This window comes from Gadus chalcogrammus, chromosome 5 (assembly GCF_026213295.1).
Source record: "Gadus chalcogrammus isolate NIFS_2021 chromosome 5, NIFS_Gcha_1.0, whole genome shotgun sequence".
NCBI lineage: Eukaryota > Metazoa > Chordata > Actinopteri > Gadiformes > Gadidae > Gadus > Gadus chalcogrammus.
The window spans coordinates 9,073,806-9,092,891 of record NC_079416.1 but is presented as its reverse complement, the minus strand read 5'-3'; the positions used below and the strand labels follow the sequence as shown (position 1 = coordinate 9,092,891).

Below are 19,086 nucleotides of genomic sequence, written 5' to 3'. Positions count from 1 at the left end.
CTGTTCCTGCAAAGAAGTGAAACATGAACATTATAATACATCCTAATATTTATTTCTAAACGATACATTGATAAAATTACCCTGAAAACTATCCAAAATGCCCCAGAAACATGCTACATGGCAGCAAAAAGAGTAATGGTTCAAAAACTGTATTTCCCCACCAGGTGTGTGTATAGGTTTTAAAAGGTGATCATCACCCTGGTATGTGTGTATAGGTTGAACAAAATTTGATCATTGGTTTATATGTTTGAGACAATGAATTCTCTGGTAACTGAAATCATGGTGACTAACCAAAAATGAGTAAAAAATGGTGATGATGGATGACGACTTGACAAGGGCATAAACATAAACAGACATTCTGACAAGAATCCCTGAACAGCAACTAATCATCACAGTCTTTCCTTTATACACTTGATGGACGTGCACTTATTTACGAGGTCTCTCAAGGCCAGTAGCTTCTGAAGCGCTTCAATGAGTCAATAACTACATGCTAACAGTGCAGCAAGCTGAAGGTCGAGTTAGTCATCATTAACAACACACCATAACCTTCATACCACTGAAGAAGAAATTAAGCTCTTGTTTGAACTAAACAACCTTCTGTCCTGGTAAATCATTACACAGTAATTTACCCGCATCATCGGCTCATCAGTGTGGCCCCGCCATGCGTCATTTCCTCCGGGTGTATTTGTCAATTGTTGTCAACTGAGGTGTACCCACCCAACGCCTACACAAAGCAAACACCCAGTCACTATGGAACACAATAACCCGAGAAGAGCCGATAAGTGCTGGACCTGGAGCTGAGAGGGATGGAAAAAGTTTGGATTGACATTGCCAGGGCAGTTGCCTCATTGTGAGACAGGAGTTTGTCAAGAGAAAAAGGTCTCATAAAAACACACTACTTCGAATACGTTTATTGAATGTATTAAAAACTGATTTGGGGGACGCAAGTTTGGTATTTAGTGCATTGGTGAACTGGTCTGGGTTTGGTAATTTCAGGCACTATCTCGGAGGTAAGAATAAGAGGGGATAGATGTCCTGGTGTTTGGTTGGGAAACACTTACTCAGCGTCAGAGCGGTGAGCGATGAGGCGTATACACACACCGATGCTTTGATTAAATGAGACGGTCGGAAAAACATGACAGGTTAGATATTTAGTTCCCAGGGGAGTGGATTACAATTTTGGATGCAGGATTTGGGCTGCTTGCTGTCGCTAGCTTCAATAGGACAGAATCATTTAAGATTTGCCATTGAATCCATCAAATAAATCTTGACCCACCTATACATCCACTATATATCAGTAAAATCCAAATTGAATCAGCTTTACAAAAACCACGAGCCAAGAATACATTTAAATCCCTAATAAGTGGCATAAGATCCCAGTCTGAGTTTTTAACTCTAGAAAGTGGTATCTATAAAACCTAATGAAATGACTTCCATGAGAGGGGTTGCTTAAGAGGGGATTCTCTGTGGACCGCCAGAACAATCTCCCAATCCTGTGACTGAGACTCCCAATCCATGCTAAACCGACACAGCGGATGGAAAGGCTCTATTTGGCACAAGCATTATTCCAAACCGACTGGTCGTTGGCTTACTTTGACCTGAGTGATATCAATGTAAGAGCATCTGGGGAGATGTGAGTGCATGGTCTTTGCTTCCTTTCCCATAATGCCTCGCTCAACTAACAGCTACAACCATCTACAACCCTCAATGAGGGTGGGCCTCGTTAGGGGGAAATGAGACCGCAGGGCCTATGGGTTTTGAATAGACCTCAAATTAAGATAATGACTCCATTAGGAATGCCTCAATGTCGCCACAATGACGGTGTGCACATCTCTGTGTCAGATCACAACATTTTAATGATCGTTTGACACAAGATTTCCATGATTATTATGCATGGTGTGGCACAAACAGTAGAACAAACGATTTAACTAGCAAACACTGCATCATTAATATTTTTAACATTTCTACACTCAAGTAAAGTTGCCGTTTCTATCTTTCCATAGCGAGAAGGTTGAATTGCTTACATTCAACTGAGGTGTTCTGTTCTTGGTCTGGTCTTAATGAAGCCTCAAACACTTTTACATCTTTATAAAACATCTATTGCTGGTTTACAACGCACCACAGGTCCTATTTTCTGATGTGTATAATATTGTCCTTAATAATTAATTGCAATTTCGTCACTGGCTGTTGGGTCAGGCCTCCTGCCATCTGTGCTTTTTTCCTACCGCCCACTCTTAACATCAAGAGGCGACATTCTGTAAACAGAACATTTATAAATTGAATAAAATTAATCAACTGTATTATAATGATGATGATGTATAATAGGCTTTAATATTAATTGTGACAGCTAGCTAGACAGTAAGCAGCATGCTATGATACAATATGCCAAAGTGGGAGAGCTAGGCTGACAATGCAAACTATAACTATGACCAACTTTAACTAACCGTAACCAGGGTGCATTCTTAAAAACTTAATGGCAGGTTTCGGCTGCTGGATTTCAATCCGGTAACCCTTGCTTTTGGGGGAACGTTTTTGCCGGACGAGTCGGTGACCGCAAGGCGAAAACTTTGATGCATCGGCCATATCAGGACTCTGCTAGTAAACTGACCAAAACGGCCGTGTTAATAGTGGGTAACAGGCCGATTCCTCTGCGAGGCCACGCCCCAAGCCCCCCCAAAGTGCGTTCTGGATTTAAGAGGCTGTTAGTGCCGCAGCAATGTGTGTCCACTCAATAAAGCTGATTTCAAGACATCGGAACATATGCAGTGATTCAGAGACAGAACCTCTGAGTTGTGGTCATATGGGAAGAACTTACTAATGTCTGATACTTTTGGTTGATGCTGCGGCAATAAATACTGGATTAAACCCCATTTGAACTGCTGCAGCAATATCTCTTCGTGACGTAGAAGTGTTTATAGAAGGGAGTTTAGCTGTGGCAAGGTGAAATACTACACAAAACAGTAAAATATGGCATTGGGAGCATTGTACATCACAAATAGATGTTTTATTTTAATCAAGGCTCAAGCGTTTTAGGCTTTATTATTCCTTTAAAGATGTTCACCTACAACCTCACACAAAAAAAAACACAATAAAAGAATACAAATACTGCAGCCTCAAAAGTCGAAAAAAAGGTCTCACAACCTTCTATTAGAACTAGGAGTGCGTAGTTTGACAGGAGAGAGGTTTAAATACTTGATTCCAGCGGTCAGGCTGTGTAGTGGACTGTCCACCACAAACAAGTTTTAACTGACAAGAGGGAAAGATGGAATTAGAGAAGGGCGGGATAAGGAGAGAGGAGGATAAAAGATGCATCCCAAATGCACACCCATTAGTTAAAGTGAAACAGAAAATGGCACACAATAGTTGGGTAAGACACCCCCAGCCACCCGCCCACCCACCCACCCACACCCACACACCCCCACACACACACACAAACACACTTCAGGCGTTGGGCAAAAAGGATCTCTGGTTCTCTGAAAATGACTGCTTTGTCAGGGAGATTGCTTTTATCCAGCGCGGAAAAGGAAGCCCTACGTCGCGAGATGAGCGGTTGGCGAGTTCAGGCAACGGCCTTGCAAACAAACAGAGAGTTTGCGCAGCGCCTACCAACTGTGGCCCATTAACGTGCATCGCAACGCCTCGGCATCAAAGGCTCCCCTGAACTGAATCAGTATTCATTGAAGTGGTTCTCATCATGGGAACTTCTAATGTATGTGCCAGACCCCGTGGTGGTGGTGGTGTTGTCCTCCAACCCCCACCCCACTCCCTGGTGTAATGAGTTCACACGTCACACCATGTCCTGCTAGTTTAGCCCCTGCTCAGACCCCCCCCCTCCACGGTGGGCCCCCGGGGGCCTCAGCGCACTGCGTCTCATTTAACGCTTGGCTGCTGTTGTCTGTGGTCTGGGGGCTGGGGGGCAATCGAGGGGAACGGGTCTCGTCCCTGTGAACTCCAGATACTAATACATGAAGTCACACACACAGACATTCGCACGCACGAACGCACGCACACAGACACACACAGCCCAAATGTACAGGAATGTACAATTGCAAATATTTGTTCTCCATCGAACTTTAGGCACATTTATATTTCTGTGTTGCTGAAACACTTTGTTAGAATATAATATAACTAGCTATAGCTCCCTCCTGAATTTCACACAGACAACATACTAAAAGATTATAGAGGAAAGGGACGGGAACACAGCAATTCTGTCTATATCGCGATTCAGAAAATACTGTGGTACGAAATTCAGGTCTTTCGTGTGGTTTTATGTTTTAGATGTTTTAAGTTTAGGTTTCACTAGGTTCGGGTTCTACAGGTCTGTCGGAGTCCGTGGCTGAAGAAAACGGAACATTTGACACAGATTTACTATTGGAAAATGGTCTACAGCGCCCTCTATAGGACTGCATATACACCCCTGTATATACCCCCTCCCCCCCGCGCTGGATACAGACAATCAAATGGAGAGCAGAGCTGTGAGTGGAGCTGTTTGGGGTTGCGCTGGCAGCCTCCAACAGTGCACTGTGCAGCCCCTCTGATATATTATTGATTTATTTTTTGGCCCAGTCAGCTTTTCAAATACAATGGTGTGCACTGCAGACTGAATGGGAAATGAGTTGTAACATGCCCTGGCTGGAGCACTTGCCAAAGCAGCTGTTAGGGTACAAACGCAGCACAGTAAGGACATCGGACCTCCAGGGTAAACATACCAGGCAAACACAGGCAGTGAACCGTCGGGATTTATGGATTAGAAATGAGCCAATATTAGTTGTTTTTTGTATGCGTGTGTCAGCAGAGCGCAGATGTGCCGTGTAATGCATTGCGGACTGAGAGGCCGTCGGTGCATCGGATCAGCACCATGGAGAGCAGCCATTAGTCAAGTTAGAACACTCAAGTGGTGGTCAGCCTCTCAAACTCAGCCTGCTTTATTAACGGCACATATTAAAGACGATGGACGACAGGATCATAAAGTAGGAAATAACCATCGTATATCAGGGAGAGATGTGTCCACTACACAGCCACTGACTATCTTAAAAAGCACATTGTGAAAAAGTATGTCAATGTACAATTCAAATTCATCAGCCGGGGGCGTGTGTGTGTGTTTCATTAACAGAATACACTGTTCTCTAAACTGTCTTCTCTATTATTATGCAGTACATCAGTACATCAAAGCAAAATTCCCATAATCATAGTTAAGGCACCTTCTATAGAAAGGTGCCTTAACTATGATATGCAAAGTAATCAGAGAGGAGTCAGCTTGATTCCTTCCCCCCCCTGCCCCCTCCTCGCCACTTTCTCGAGCGGATAGGAAGCCTTTTCGGTCTACTGCGCCAATCAAGCTCCCAGTCCATAAAACACACTTCCCACGGCAGAGGCAAGGGCAGTTCTCTCATGCCTCTCTATTAATCTCTGTACTGAGTGTTCTCTGGCCGGCCCACCAGACTCGTCAGCCAGGGAACGGATCTTTATGTAGGAAAAGCACACACTGCCGCAATCCCATTTTACATCACTCGGAGGCCGTCGAATGTCGGGTTGGATGGCAGGAACATGCGCGCTGTTAGAGCTTTAAGTGCTGGAACAATGGAGACAAGAAGAAATAAGGCTGCCTTGGATACAGAGCAGTCACTTCCAACAGGCTTCAGGAAACGAGGATGATCGAGGAACAAAGACAGAAAATGAGGAAAAATAAACAACACATTTTATGAGTGATTCCTTGAAGTGGTCTATTTTAGGGATACTGTATACAGAGGCTCTCTGGTTGTTGGTTTGACAAACGAGGAGGAGATTAGAACAGGATTGGGCCCATTTCTCTGGGCTCTGGGAAGATTTAGAAAATAAATCATGTACCGATGTGAGGTTTTTACACTGCTCATGCAGGTTCTCTGAGAATTCATATTTTTGCCAATGTGATTTCACCTCGACTCCCTTTCATGAGTCAGAGAAACAGGCCGCCAAAACATCTCTCTGTATACGTTTCATGGTGAAAACGTGACCCAACGTACTTCCAATAGTGCGGTGCTGTGATCAAAGCCCTCATATTAATGGCTGCGCAATTAGTAGTGAATAGAATGCCGCAGATGGAGGCAGCAGCTTGCTAATTGAGCCTGTAATGAGTCAGATTCAACCTGAGGCTAGGTGACAGCTAGCACTGCTAATGCATAAGGCCGGAAGGAGACTGTGAAGTTCGCCTGCCGGAAGCATGTGCCCTACCTCAACTGATGAATGAATGAGCTGGGCAAACACTCTCTCCGATCTCACTACACCCAGCCCATACTCGCCTGTTCGAGCAAAGACACACACATACACACTCATCGAATGATTACATGCATAATAGACCAGCTCTATCTATCTGCTCAATTTCCTCCACAGGCCTTTGATGAAGGCAGATTATTGTAGAGGCGAGATGGTCTCGGAAAGTTTGATAAGTGTGAATGTCAGGGGCGAACAAAGATAGGAATAGCGGGCACCAAGCAAGAAGGTGTGTTACAGTGGAGGATAAGGGGGGAAATTAAATGACCAGGAAGCATCAGACACACATTTTATCTACACCATGCTTGATTTGTGTGGGCCAGTCGGCATAGAAATAAAGCAAGTCTCCCAGAAAGAGGGGGGGTATGGAGGAGAGAGCAGAGGATAACATTTCACACTGCATGTGCAAAATACATCTTCACAGGTGTGGCGTTAGACAATATCTTTATCAAATTTAATGAAAAGCTACAACATGTAAAAGGATGGCCGGATTTGTTATGTTGTATGAGGCAAAACCTAGAAAAAAAAATCCATTTTAGTTTTACCTACATTATCATCCAATAAAGACTTGGATGGATAGATGGTCTAGATTATAAGGTATCTAGTCAGACCGTAGTTGACTTCATGTTCACAGTCTTTATAACCAATGGCCAATAGGTCTATAAACTGTATACGGTTGTTGCTATAAAGCTATTAATAGGATAACAATCAAAATAAAATGGCCATTAATCATCATACCTTATCCCCCAATATGAATCAGCATTTTCAAGCCTAAAACATATTTCTAAGCAAGGTTTATGGTTGATTGCATTGTGAGGAAGGGCCTTGTGCATGTGTAGGGCTTCGCTCTGCTCCTCGGCATCGCTGCTGTTTAATAAAGATGATTCAGGAAAGGCTGAACAAGCAGCAGCGCATCGTAGATGGCTGTGGGGACGCAGCGGTACTGTGACTGAATTCGATGAATTCTTGGACAAAGATGGAAGTTAACAGCAAGAGTAAATAAAAGTTAAGTGTTGGTTTGCTGACATGTCTATTGGCCAACTTACAAGCAGGAAAGAAAACAAGACTTGCGTGTGCGTGTGTGTGTGTGACCATCCATCCTTGCGCAAGCGCAAAATGAGTTTCACAATAGCTGAGAAGTACCAAACTGGCCTAATTACTCCCTAAATTCTCACATTTATCAAACAAAACCAACCCATCCTCAACCCATTGAAGATTAAAAAAAATATCACCATCTCGCAAGAATCCTTCACCATCATATGCGGTTTAATACGCCATCTGCTTAGAGGCTGCGGGTAGGCGTGTGGCATCGCTTTAGGCCGAGAAAGAGTATGTTGCCTGCAGGGTTGCAGGGATGACACGAATGGCATACCAACCTGTCACCGGCCAACATACAATTGTTTTGCCTCCAGACCGGTGTGGCCTTTTGACTTTGAGAGATGTTTAGGCAATGCAATCTGATCCTAGATCTGATCCTGTTGGATACATGGGAATTGCAAAGGCAAAATACGAGTCAAATATGATCCAATCGTTACTAATCATTTGATCTTGTTATCGACTAGGAATATAATATAGGTTAGGTTTAGTAGGGTAAAAGCCACCGGAAAGACAATGTGATTTGTAAAGAAAAAAGGTAAAGAATGCCCATCCAGGAAAGATGGGAAGGAATTTGAAATCACGCTGGACTTCAATTCTATTCTATTATTATCTGTTATACGAACAGATGGTATACACAATTTAAAATTTGAAGAAACATGAAACTGGAACACGAACACTCACAAACTCAATGACCCAAAAAGCACTTCTTCACCTTAATTTGACCAACTTTCCACATAAAACAGCTCAAATCATTAATGATTTGTCCGTTCTATTCCTAAACCCTGGCAGGGCCCCAGTGCACCATTGACTCAACTCAATATGTAAATAATATATTGACAAAGCTGTTGCTGCCATAGACGAAAATAAAACTGACCTAATGTTAATATTACAGGAACAGGAAGTCACTTCACCCTACTATTTACATTCTCTGTCCATTGTGACGCTGCCTTGCGATTACTAAGCCCAACCGCCAGCCTGCTACGGCTCATCTCAAAGCACCTACATAATAAATGAACAGGAAATCCTGGGCACTAAACAAAGTCCCATGCCTAGAAAATGCAGTTCTCATGTTTGGTTTTCTGTACTGCAGCAAGCACTCTATGATCCAGAGTCACGATGAAGGCACTAGAAAACTCACCCACGCAGCTGGTAGTCATTTAAGAAAATGACGGTCTCTCTCAGTGACAGAGACTAAAAATAGGCCTTTTATGGTATTATTGGCTTTATTCTTCAAGATTACGTCTAGGAGGATACAGGCACAAGCTAGAGATGTTATGGAGGGAGGAGGGGGGTGGAGCGTTTGTGTCTGTGTTTATGTGCAAAAGGAGGGAGAGGGGGTGTTTGAGTGTACAGAAATAACTAAATTTAGCTTTTCAGGCATCACAATGAAAGTTATATATTTTTAGCCCCTCTAGAATTTTGATGTTCCACCATGTGAAAGCTGGCAGCTGACACTTTGTCATTCAGTGTGCGCTTTGGAGAGCTGTGTGTTTGTGGGTGAAGCAGCTAGGCGTTTTATTTCACACAACTTCCATTCTGCTTTTTGTTTATACTCAATCAGAACCACTAAGGGATGATATCAACCCTTCATGCATATTGCCGTTGACGATGGGACAACGGCAATGACAAGTGTCTTGCACAACCACACTTATCACCCCAGATACGCATATATAATCATGCATCATCCCAAACAAAAACAACAAGCCTGATTGCTGTGCAGTGTTAATCAACCCCTCACAGGAACAGAGACTCACAGCTTAATTAATCAAAAAACTCTAATTATCGGCCTTATAGGATTTGTGTTGTTCATATGTGTCATCAACCAAGGAGATAACTGTCAGCTGCCAAACTGCACATGGACATTCACTTGGAGTGGACTTAGCCACTGCAAGTAAGGAGTTGACAATGGGCTTTGTCAGACAAGGGCAAGCTTAATAGATCATAAGTCTAGCTTTTGTGTGACAAGTTGACAACCTACCCCAAGAACAATCTAGGAGAAGTCAGACTCGGCACGCAAATTCAATGAGATATTAACCTCTTTCAAATAATTTCAGTCCGAAAAAGTTATGTTTATTTTCCACACTATTTAGGCAAGGCAAGGGGAGTGTCAGCCGGGGAATTTGCTATGCATGCAAGTGTGCAATATATGCTCCAGTTGTATGTGGTTACTACTATAAAATTTGAAGAGAAGCAAGGCAGAGTATATTTTTACTGTTATTGCAACTCATACTAAGAAGTGAACCAGTATGTCTGAATCCTAAAAGCTAGCTCTGAAAACCCACCCATCACGTCAAATTATTCACAAATATTATTAAATTCACACAATTAAGACAAAAATTTCGGGATGCTCAAGATCCACATCTGTTAACAAAACATCTATTTATACATGTGAGAGAAGGGAGGTTCGGTTTTTACCTTTTTCAGAGCTGACATTCTAGGCAGTTCCTCCACCTTCAAACCCCGTTCGTACGCTGAGGTCCCAGGCTAAGTTTGGAGAGTGCGCAAATGTGAACTCAGTCCGGCGCTGGTGCTGAGGCTGAGCCATGGGGTGGCACCTACTTGATATTCTCATCGCGCTTCCCATGCGCTACTGTCAGAGCAGCCTTTGGAGCTGGCTCGATGTGCGCATGGCCAACAGCGCTGTAGTAACCTGTTTTGGACACAGAGGGAGTGCTTGTTAGATTCTCATTGAGACGTGTTGTCAATGTAGCTCGTTAGCTTGCAGGACAAATGGGCACTGCGGCTTGAAGTCTCCAGGAAGTTTGGGAATTTATCAGACGGAGCTGACTTGTTTAACACTTATGTCACATGCTTCTACATTGGCATGTCCTATAACCTATTGTTTTATTCAACATGTATGTTTCAGCCTTTGGTGCGATGAATTTGGACTCTGGCTAGTTCACCATGCTTTGCTAGCTTGTTAGCTAGCCACCCAACCAACCACCATCATTGTCCTCGTATCACGGTGCATATCAGATTGAATTAGGCTACGTTTGTTGAAATGGCACAAAGGAAAGACGGTGAGTGTTGTTAATTCACCAGCTACCTTCTCAACCAGTGAGCAGATGGCCTATGCTGTTTGTCGCGGCTGTTGAGCTAATCGAAATCTCGTTATTTGTAGTATCGCGAGCATATGTTGTAAACAAATACACGTGCTACCTGCCGAACTCCGCAAATAGTACACTCCCAGTAGGACATGAATATTTTATATTTGTTGATTTGCTATTCCTTTTCTGAATGATCTATAATATTATGTGTTACTAAGCAAACCAAATGCATTTAAAGAAAAAGTATTATAGTATTATAATCGTAAGTGTTTTCTTTCTTTCTTTCTTTCAGTATTCCAATCAAAAGTCCTCAACAAGCTTTACCATAAAGCTCCAACGGAGCAAAATAAGCCTAACCCTATTAATCTTGTGGAGATATTGGCGAATAAACCTGCTCTGAAAAGAAAAACATTTCCGAATTCAGTCAAAGGTAAACCCAACATTACACTATATATATACTGTGCATGTAATTGCCATGTTGATTGTTTCATCTGTACACACCACACACTACACTGAAATAATTTATAGAAAAACCTTCAGTTTCATTTTGCGCTAATCACTTTCCTGTTTCTAGAGACTTCAAGTCTGGTATAGTCTGCACAAACATCCCCCTTTTTATGCCCCTTACACACAAGCACCACAACAGTTGAAGTTCTCCCTCCTCCTTCAGTGTTTGTTTCATAACCCTCCCCTGTACCTCTTCATGTGTCTTAGATGATGGAGAGTCATTATCCAGCAGCACTGATCCAGGCCTGCGGGTTTACACAGCCCTGCCTCCACCTGCAGACTACAGGGCGGGCCCCCAGGGGGAATCTGTCACACAACCCCAGCCGGAGAGGATAAATAGTGACGGGGAAGCAGCTGGTAAGAGCGTCCTTATCTTTACATTTATGACGTGCCTCTGCTCGCCGTGGAGTTAAGGCTCCATTTACCGTGTCAGAGATTCTCCACCTCAATCAAACGGTGTGAGTGTGACTTGTAGGGAGGATCTTTACTAGCCTCACCTAAGCAAAGGGGATAAACTGTTGAAATATACATCCAACCGTTAACCCTGTCGACAATTAGGCTGATATTGACTCACTAAACCTCGGTCACATTAAACTCTATGGTGAATTAAAGCTCAACGTTTGGATCCAGAGTGTAATTAAAAACATCTTGAATATTTTGAATCAATAAACTTGCACTGAGTTGGGATTTTTTTATTTATGTTTCGGTAGAATGATTTTGTGGGTGGCGCGTGCTATATAAGAAATTATTTTGAATGTTGTGGGCTGTATTCTGTATCTCCCTCCATTAGTTCCACTTAGCCTGGCTCCACCCGCCCGCCTAAGTACTTCCGCTCAATTTTAATTTCCCTTCTTCAGTACTACGTCTGGGTTTGCGGTGTATATATTCCTGGGTTTTCTCCGTCCAAATTTTGTGTGTCCAATCAGCGAACAGAGGGAGTGGCTGAGAACAATGACGTTAAAGTCAGCCCCCGTTGACGGACATCTTCACTCACAGTGTTTGGTTGGTTTACAGCCTGCGCACAACCTGATTCCCGGGCGGTCCCGGCGCATGACATACGTCACGACCAAACGTTAGCGATTGGTTATGGCAGATCCAGAGTGGCACTGGGCAGAGCCAATATTTTTAAACTACAATAGACACCCGCCTTCAAGTGAGTTAACGTTAGTCAATTGAGTGGGTCCAGACTCTCTGTGCAAATGAAATGAAGTACCAGAGTCAGGGAGGACCAGGCTATGTTTCACTGGTTTAGCGGAGAGAATTGACGTCATGAAACATTCAAGCTGAGTGTACCTACTTAGGATATGCATTAGCAGAAAATACCTCAAATTTCATCCATGTGCATTATTATTATTCTCTAAAACCAGAAGTTTATTTTCTTAACGTCTTTTTGGACTTTTGGACTGCCACAATAACTTTTAAACACATCACACCACCATGTGGAGCCAGCTCTATTTTAGGCTCACATAGACTGTATAAAACGGCTCAAAGCCCATGCCATTTGCACTACTGTAGGACAGATGTAGCTGCCTTAAGTGGTACACCCAGCTGCAAATATCCTATCCCCCTTTAGGATACTAAACAAGCACATGGACATGCATTACTCTTCTACATATTTAATTGAATCCACTGCATTTTAATGACTGAATTCACTATAAATAATGCATATTTTCTAAATGCTCTGGCAAATGAAACATCTCCATCGTCCATGGGAATACTAGATAGTGTTTCAACTCTCAGCCATCTACCAGTGTGCCAGTATTCCTTGGAAAACACTGTTGCTAAGTTTAGATCTATACAGACCAGAAGTTGCTTTTTGACCACGAGTTTGCACTGAAACGAGCAATCGCTACCCACAGAACTGCAGTTTGTAAATTTTTCCAGCTCACGTTTTGTTCTGATATCTCGTGGTGCAAACCTGCCACCAACGATTACCCTCAGTCCGGCTGCCTTGTAGCCCCCGGGGGCTCTGAGCTCTTACAGAGAGGCACTGGAGATGTGAGAGGGTAGAAAACAGAGCGTTTACGCGGACAAGAGTGTTGTGTCCGCAAAGGACCCATTTTAATTCATTTATTAAATTGTATAGACTTTTTGAACACCCTGTATGCTATTTTTTATGTAGTAGATAGATTTTTCTTTTTACTATAGTTCCTAACTGATATGTTTACACTTTCAATTGCTTTCCAATAGCAACATTTTCCATATGGAATTTGCGTTAGTCTTATGACATGTCAAAGCTATCTCCCTTGGGTTCAAAGAGGCACCCTAATGCATCGTATAGTGTACGGACAATGCACCCGTTATATGTCAAGACACGGTGTGAACTAAAGGTAATGACCAAAATCAAACTTTTTATCTTTCTGCTACCTACAGCAGAGAGCGGCGACGACACAGACCAAGACGGACCGAGCGAAGACCACAGGAGACGCAGAAGAAGAAGGGGGAAAAAGACGCGGGCCCCCCGCGAACATTCCTCCATCGATGGAGCAACCGGGGCGGCTGAACCAAAAGCCAGACACCTCACACGAGACTCCAATGCCACCGCTGAGGGGGGTGGGGGAGATGGTGGCGGCGGTGGGGAGCCCCTGAGCAGAAACAGAAGGAGGAAGCTGAAGAAGAAACGCCACAAGGAGAAGCTGCACGCGCTGGGCCTGGCGCCTCGGGCATCGGCTCTGGAGTTCACCTATCAGAGAGAAGGAGACGAGGAGGAGGAGGAGGGGGAGGAGGAGGAGGGAAAGAGTGCAGATGAGGTGTCAAGGTTCCTCAAGAGCACAATGGAGATCTACCTATCAGACGGTGAGCGGTTGGTTGCACTGCAATTTTAACATGGAATATCCCTGTGAAGATAAATCAACTTTATTTTATTATACTGAAGTGACAATGTTTGACATTGATCTATTCAACTAAATATTACTATTTAAATCATTTGATTGCCGTGCCATTAGAGCTTACTTGCAATGACTGAACCCTGAGCTGGCTGCTTCTTGCTATCCATTTGTTACAGGGATCTAAATGTAACCATGTTAATGGGTCGGGCTGACCCGACCCATGTTTGTTCGGTCTCATTCACTGCCCCAAACATTTAGGCTATTAGGCCGCACTTGCCTTATTGTCATTCCTAAAGAAGAAATAGGCAGAAAATGCTTTTCCTACAAGTGATGATATTTTACGTTTGGTTTCGACCATATAAACATATTTTTTGTTAATGACCAGGCCTGGAATTTTGTAGAACATAAATGTGTCTATGCGTCTGATTTAACTAATGCATTTTCTTTAACCCTAAATTAGCTATGATGTTTCATTTTTTTTCTGTACTAATTCCCATCCTATGCCCTGCGCCGTTCCCTCTCGCTCCAGGCTCAGTGCATCCAGACTGGCCTACTCTGCCAACCGCAGCACTGCAGAAACTGCTGAGCAACGTGATCGACGGAAGCGCCCCTCCGTCAGTCCTGAGGCAGCTCACCCGACTCATGGGGCTCGTGCAGCGCAAAGAGGCTGGCAGGCTGGCCCAGGCCCTGGAGGACCTCTGCGCCGCGCCCCTGGCTCCAGGTCTGTTGGTACAGATGGCTGCCTGTGCTGGGCAGCAGTCACTAACACCTACATCCAACCTTACTTGGACAAACCTGCCTTTAAAATAACTTGTCTTGACTTGTCTTGACTTGACTTGACACAGACTTGCCTTTACCTGTCAATTGGCACACATACATGCCCCGACTTGCCAAAATTGGATCCATACAGGCCCTTACTTGCCAATATTGGATATGTACCTGCCTTTAGTTGCCATTATTAGCCACACACTTGTCCTGACTTGCCAATAGTAGCTGGATACATGCTGTTACTTGCCAATAGTCTAGTAAGGGGCATACCTGCCCAGCTAAACACCTGCCCTGACTTGCCAATATTACACGGCTTGTTAATATCAGCTACATACCTGCCCTTATTTGTAAATAGCTGCAACACTCACAGCTGAGCTCTTTATAGAAACATTGCGTGTCTCAGCTTGCCCTCCTTTCTCTGGCTTCATACACAGCCGTACAAATAGTTATGTTGGCATGGTTACTCTCCTGGGGACACGTAGCCCTGGTGAAACATGATTGTTTGAAATTGTGAAAGAAATTGTGTCTGTTTGTGTGTGTGTCTGTGTGTGTACGCCAACTCAGACAATGCATGCATGCATGCATTTATTCAGTTGGCTGACTAGATATCGGGCAAGCCCATCCGTACTTGTGTCTTCTGAACCATGTTTCTTTGTTAACATTAGTCACAGTGAAACATTCGGTTCAAGGTGCCAACCATCCAAAAGAGAGCATTCTGTGTAGTGTATTTTCTAATAAGGAGCCCACAATAGAGCTTTCTCTAGTTTTGCCCCTTGACTGTTACTAAACCATCCAAATAAGGTCCTGAAAAATCGAAAAATGGCGGTGGATTTTAAATGTTATCAACTGGGCCATGACATTTTAATGGATAATGGTATAAGTATTATAGTCATTGAGACAAAGGTATCAAAGATCTTTCTTTAAAGACATAATCTGAATAGATTGTGCCTCCCTCCAGACTCTCTGCCTTATTCCTTCTGCTGGATACCATGTTGTATATGTCCTGGGAAAGGCGGCTAAAAATAAAAAAAGCTGTGGGCATAATCAAACTGCTCAAATTGCTAAAAACATTCAAGCAACAAAGGAATGTTATAGTATATTGAATATGATAAGCTTTGAGATTTAACATTTCAACCTCTGTATGTAAATGTTAAACAATACAAACTGAATGCCTTTGTAGCTAACCCTATTCAGAATTCAATGAATCTAAGCTTAAAATATACTGACCTATTTCTTGTCTACCTTCCTGGCACGCTAAGAGAAGTCTGTAGATAATAATTTGTCACTGTCATCCAATAGCAGGTTTGATTTACTGCAATGCAGCACAGCAAAACAGTTTCCTATTCCAGACATACACAAGTGGCAGTAAGGGGTTTGTAATGCGGCCAAAACGGCACATGAGCAACCCACCTTTTGTGTGAACAAAATGTATCTTCTATTCCATACCAAAGCACCCCTCACACACTCCCCCATGACAGTCCCAGTCAGTGGACCACAGCGTAGCAAAGAAAACCTATGCTTCCATAAAGCTAGTATACTTTTTCACTGTAGTTCAACCCATAAAGTTTCCTTCATGCATCTGTTCGACTGCTTCTTCCTTTTCATGAAATGTAGGGGGGGGGGGCGAATATAAAAAATGGATTCCGACCATATTGGATTCTTTTGATGTATTTCTAAGAAGAGTAAGTCTGCCTTGGGCAGCCAATAGAGCGCTGGAGAAACATTAATGATCGTATTTGTACACATGCATAACTAGATGGCGGGCGTGAATATTTGTAGATTCAACAACATGAGTTGTGAAGATTTTGGCAGCAGAAAAGGAGTTCTTGTGATTAGCAACACCCCCCACACTGGCTTCAGAGAATGGGATGCTTGCTGACAGCTTTGTAACATTTTATTCAGATTCTGGCTCATCCTTGCTTGTCTTTTTTTTTCCCCTCAGAAGAAACTGCTGCATTGGTGCCTCTGTTCAGATACTGGATCACAGACATTCTCCCCATGCAGAGAGATGCAAAGGAGTGACCATCTGAGAACACATCCGCAAGACTTTGAGAATGAGACCCAGAGGCTTCTGAAGGACTTGAAGAGTAACCATGCCAAGCCATAGGAAACACAAAACAAAATGTATTGGCCAAGTCAAGTCAGCTGCCAATGCCAATTTGATCCATCAGAAATTCAAGCAATACAAATTCACTGTTGTTAATGAGGAGAAGGTGCTAACCATGTTTTTTATGCAAGTATCTCTTGAGTCTCTGTTAGATGTATTCAGGAACACCTAAACAAACTACTGCTTAATAAACGGCTGCATTTTGGTACCATCCATATCTGTCTCACTTTTACGGAAAAACCAGGTTCCCCACATCTTTGCCCAATTCAATCTTTTCTCCCGCCAAAATTAAACTGTTGTCATTATCGACCCAAGCTTTCACTGCACCGCCAGTCATTATACATTTTCTTTTTACCAAGTGGTTGATGCAGTCTAAATTGGATGCCTAATTGTTATTAGCATCACACTTGTCCTCCCCTATCGGCCTTCAATTGCCAGAAAACCAAATGTCAGTTGTGCTTGAAGAGCCACCCAGACTGCAGATGTCATGACATTTAAAATCAACCGGCTAACTGGGTAGCTTGTCATTTAGATCGACACTTCACAAGAGCCATTCCCATTTAAGAGGGTGCATCATAAAGCCTTTTCATCCCATCTGGAAATTGTTAATGTCCTATGTGAAAGACAACTTTGATTATGTTATGAGGTTGTCATTCGGGACATCGACATGAGAAATAACCGAAGGAGTGACGTAACTGGTATCGTACCCTTTTGAACCGGGTGTGCACCAACCAGCAATGTGTGCAGAACCAACACCTCGCAAGATTGAAAGACCAGTAAACAACTCCGGGGGAGATCAGAGCTCAGACGGCTGACCTGTGGATCTGCACAGTAGTCTGTCCTAATAGGCCTGATGGTGCGTGAGAGCCCCGCTTGCCAAGGGAAGAGGTCGGTGAAAGGGGAGAGAGGATTATCCAGGGTTGGCAGTGCCATTAGACGCCTGAAGGATTCCCGTATTGCACAAAACCGGATTGACAGGAAAAGTCTTCTGGGTTATACCGCTTGTTTGTTTAAAGCCACCTGTGGCAATTAACTCGTGACTTTGGTCAACATTGCAGCCTTGCTGAATTCTTACAGCAGATTACTTTGGGGGGCCGCCATTTGTGCCCTCCGTTGAAAAGCCACCCACCGCCAGATGCCAGGCATCTGGCAAAGGGGCTAATGGTCTCATTCTGGATGCATGAGCCGACAGGGACTACAAGGACGCAACCCACATTAACCCAAAATGCTTTGTTTGTATGTATTTCTTTAGTACACCACATGTATTTGTAGTGATTGGCACACACTTGCTTTTTTGGTTATTTTTTTTTCGGTGGTTAAGGGAGGTTATATTATTTTTATTTCTTGACATTAATCTACATTCCACGGTTTCACCACAGTGTTTAGATTGTACGGGGAAGCACTGAATCCGTGGCCGCGGCCTCACAGATCTTCGCGTCGTATGAATCAATGAGGGTACGAGGTCAGCTCGGCTTCTCCGCTCACAGAGTTGAGGTGAAGGTCCGGTTGGCAGTTGTTCTTCCTGGGCTGACTCTTTCCGGTGCACCGAGGGAGGCGTCCTCAGCATAACCTCCTTGTTATAAGGACTCTGCTCAAGTGCTCAAAACCCCGAGGCTACCCGCGTCTAAGGATGTTAAAGTCTTCAAATGTGTGCTGACGCTGCAAACATACGGAAAAGAAATGGCCAAATCAGCTGACACTGCAGATTCGAGCCATTCTTTTGTGTTTGTACTGTACAACCAAAACCTGTTGAACCTTTTAGATTGGAATCCCTTTAGTTACAGTAGCCCTGCTTCAGTTCATTCAGAGGTAAAGATTCTGAGGACATTAGACCATCAGTGACATTTAGACTTTGGTGACCAAAACAAAGGTTTCTGGTGGTTTAAATTCCTTGAATTTATATAATTATTATAAAAGCATCAATAGGACACTGCATTATCACATCGAAACAACCTCCTCCATTTTTTACGTATGGAAGCATTGGAATGCTAGTTATTGTGTTAATAATGTGCAAGTATTGTTTTTTGGTCATTATATATTAAATATTTAGTAATTTATCATGATATTATTTGTCATTATAGGAAAACATTCTCATGTATAGAAGTGCCACAATGTTAATTAGCCTAGGCTATTGTGTATTTATATTGATTTGGATTTAAAGTAGTACATCTCTCTTGTGTCCTCAAAAAATGAATATCGCAAACATATATCGTTCTTTCCTTATTTACTGTTATGTTTATCTCCTCTGACCTTCCTGTGCGGTCACCTATACTGTTTATTGCATCATGGTCTTTAATTTGAGTTTAAAGCGGCAGTAGAAATCCTCTTTAAACTTTGCCATACCTCAAGACACAATAAAATCTGTTCACAGCTAATAGCCAGATTTTACTGCATCCTCTATTAATCAGATGCACACAAAGTCACACAGACAGACAGGTAAACAGGCAACACACGCACACACTCTCAAAGTAGCATGTTGCTG

At 43.2% G+C, this 19,086-nt stretch overlaps 1 protein-coding gene across 1 annotated transcript; it reads left to right on the top strand.

The window, feature by feature from the left end:
* The first annotated feature begins 9,972 nt into the window (after positions 1-9,972).
* LOC130382808 (glutamate-rich protein 1) lies at positions 9,973-18,567 on the top strand. The gene is made up of 6 exons (XM_056590719.1): positions 9,973-10,367; positions 10,687-10,824; positions 11,109-11,258; positions 13,275-13,697; positions 14,259-14,450; positions 16,440-18,567. Exons 1-6 carry the CDS (start codon positions 10,349-10,351, stop codon positions 16,517-16,519), a joined length of 1,002 nt encoding a protein of 333 aa, XP_056446694.1. The 5' UTR covers positions 9,973-10,348; the 3' UTR covers positions 16,520-18,567.
* The last annotated feature ends 519 nt before the right edge of the window (positions 18,568-19,086 follow it).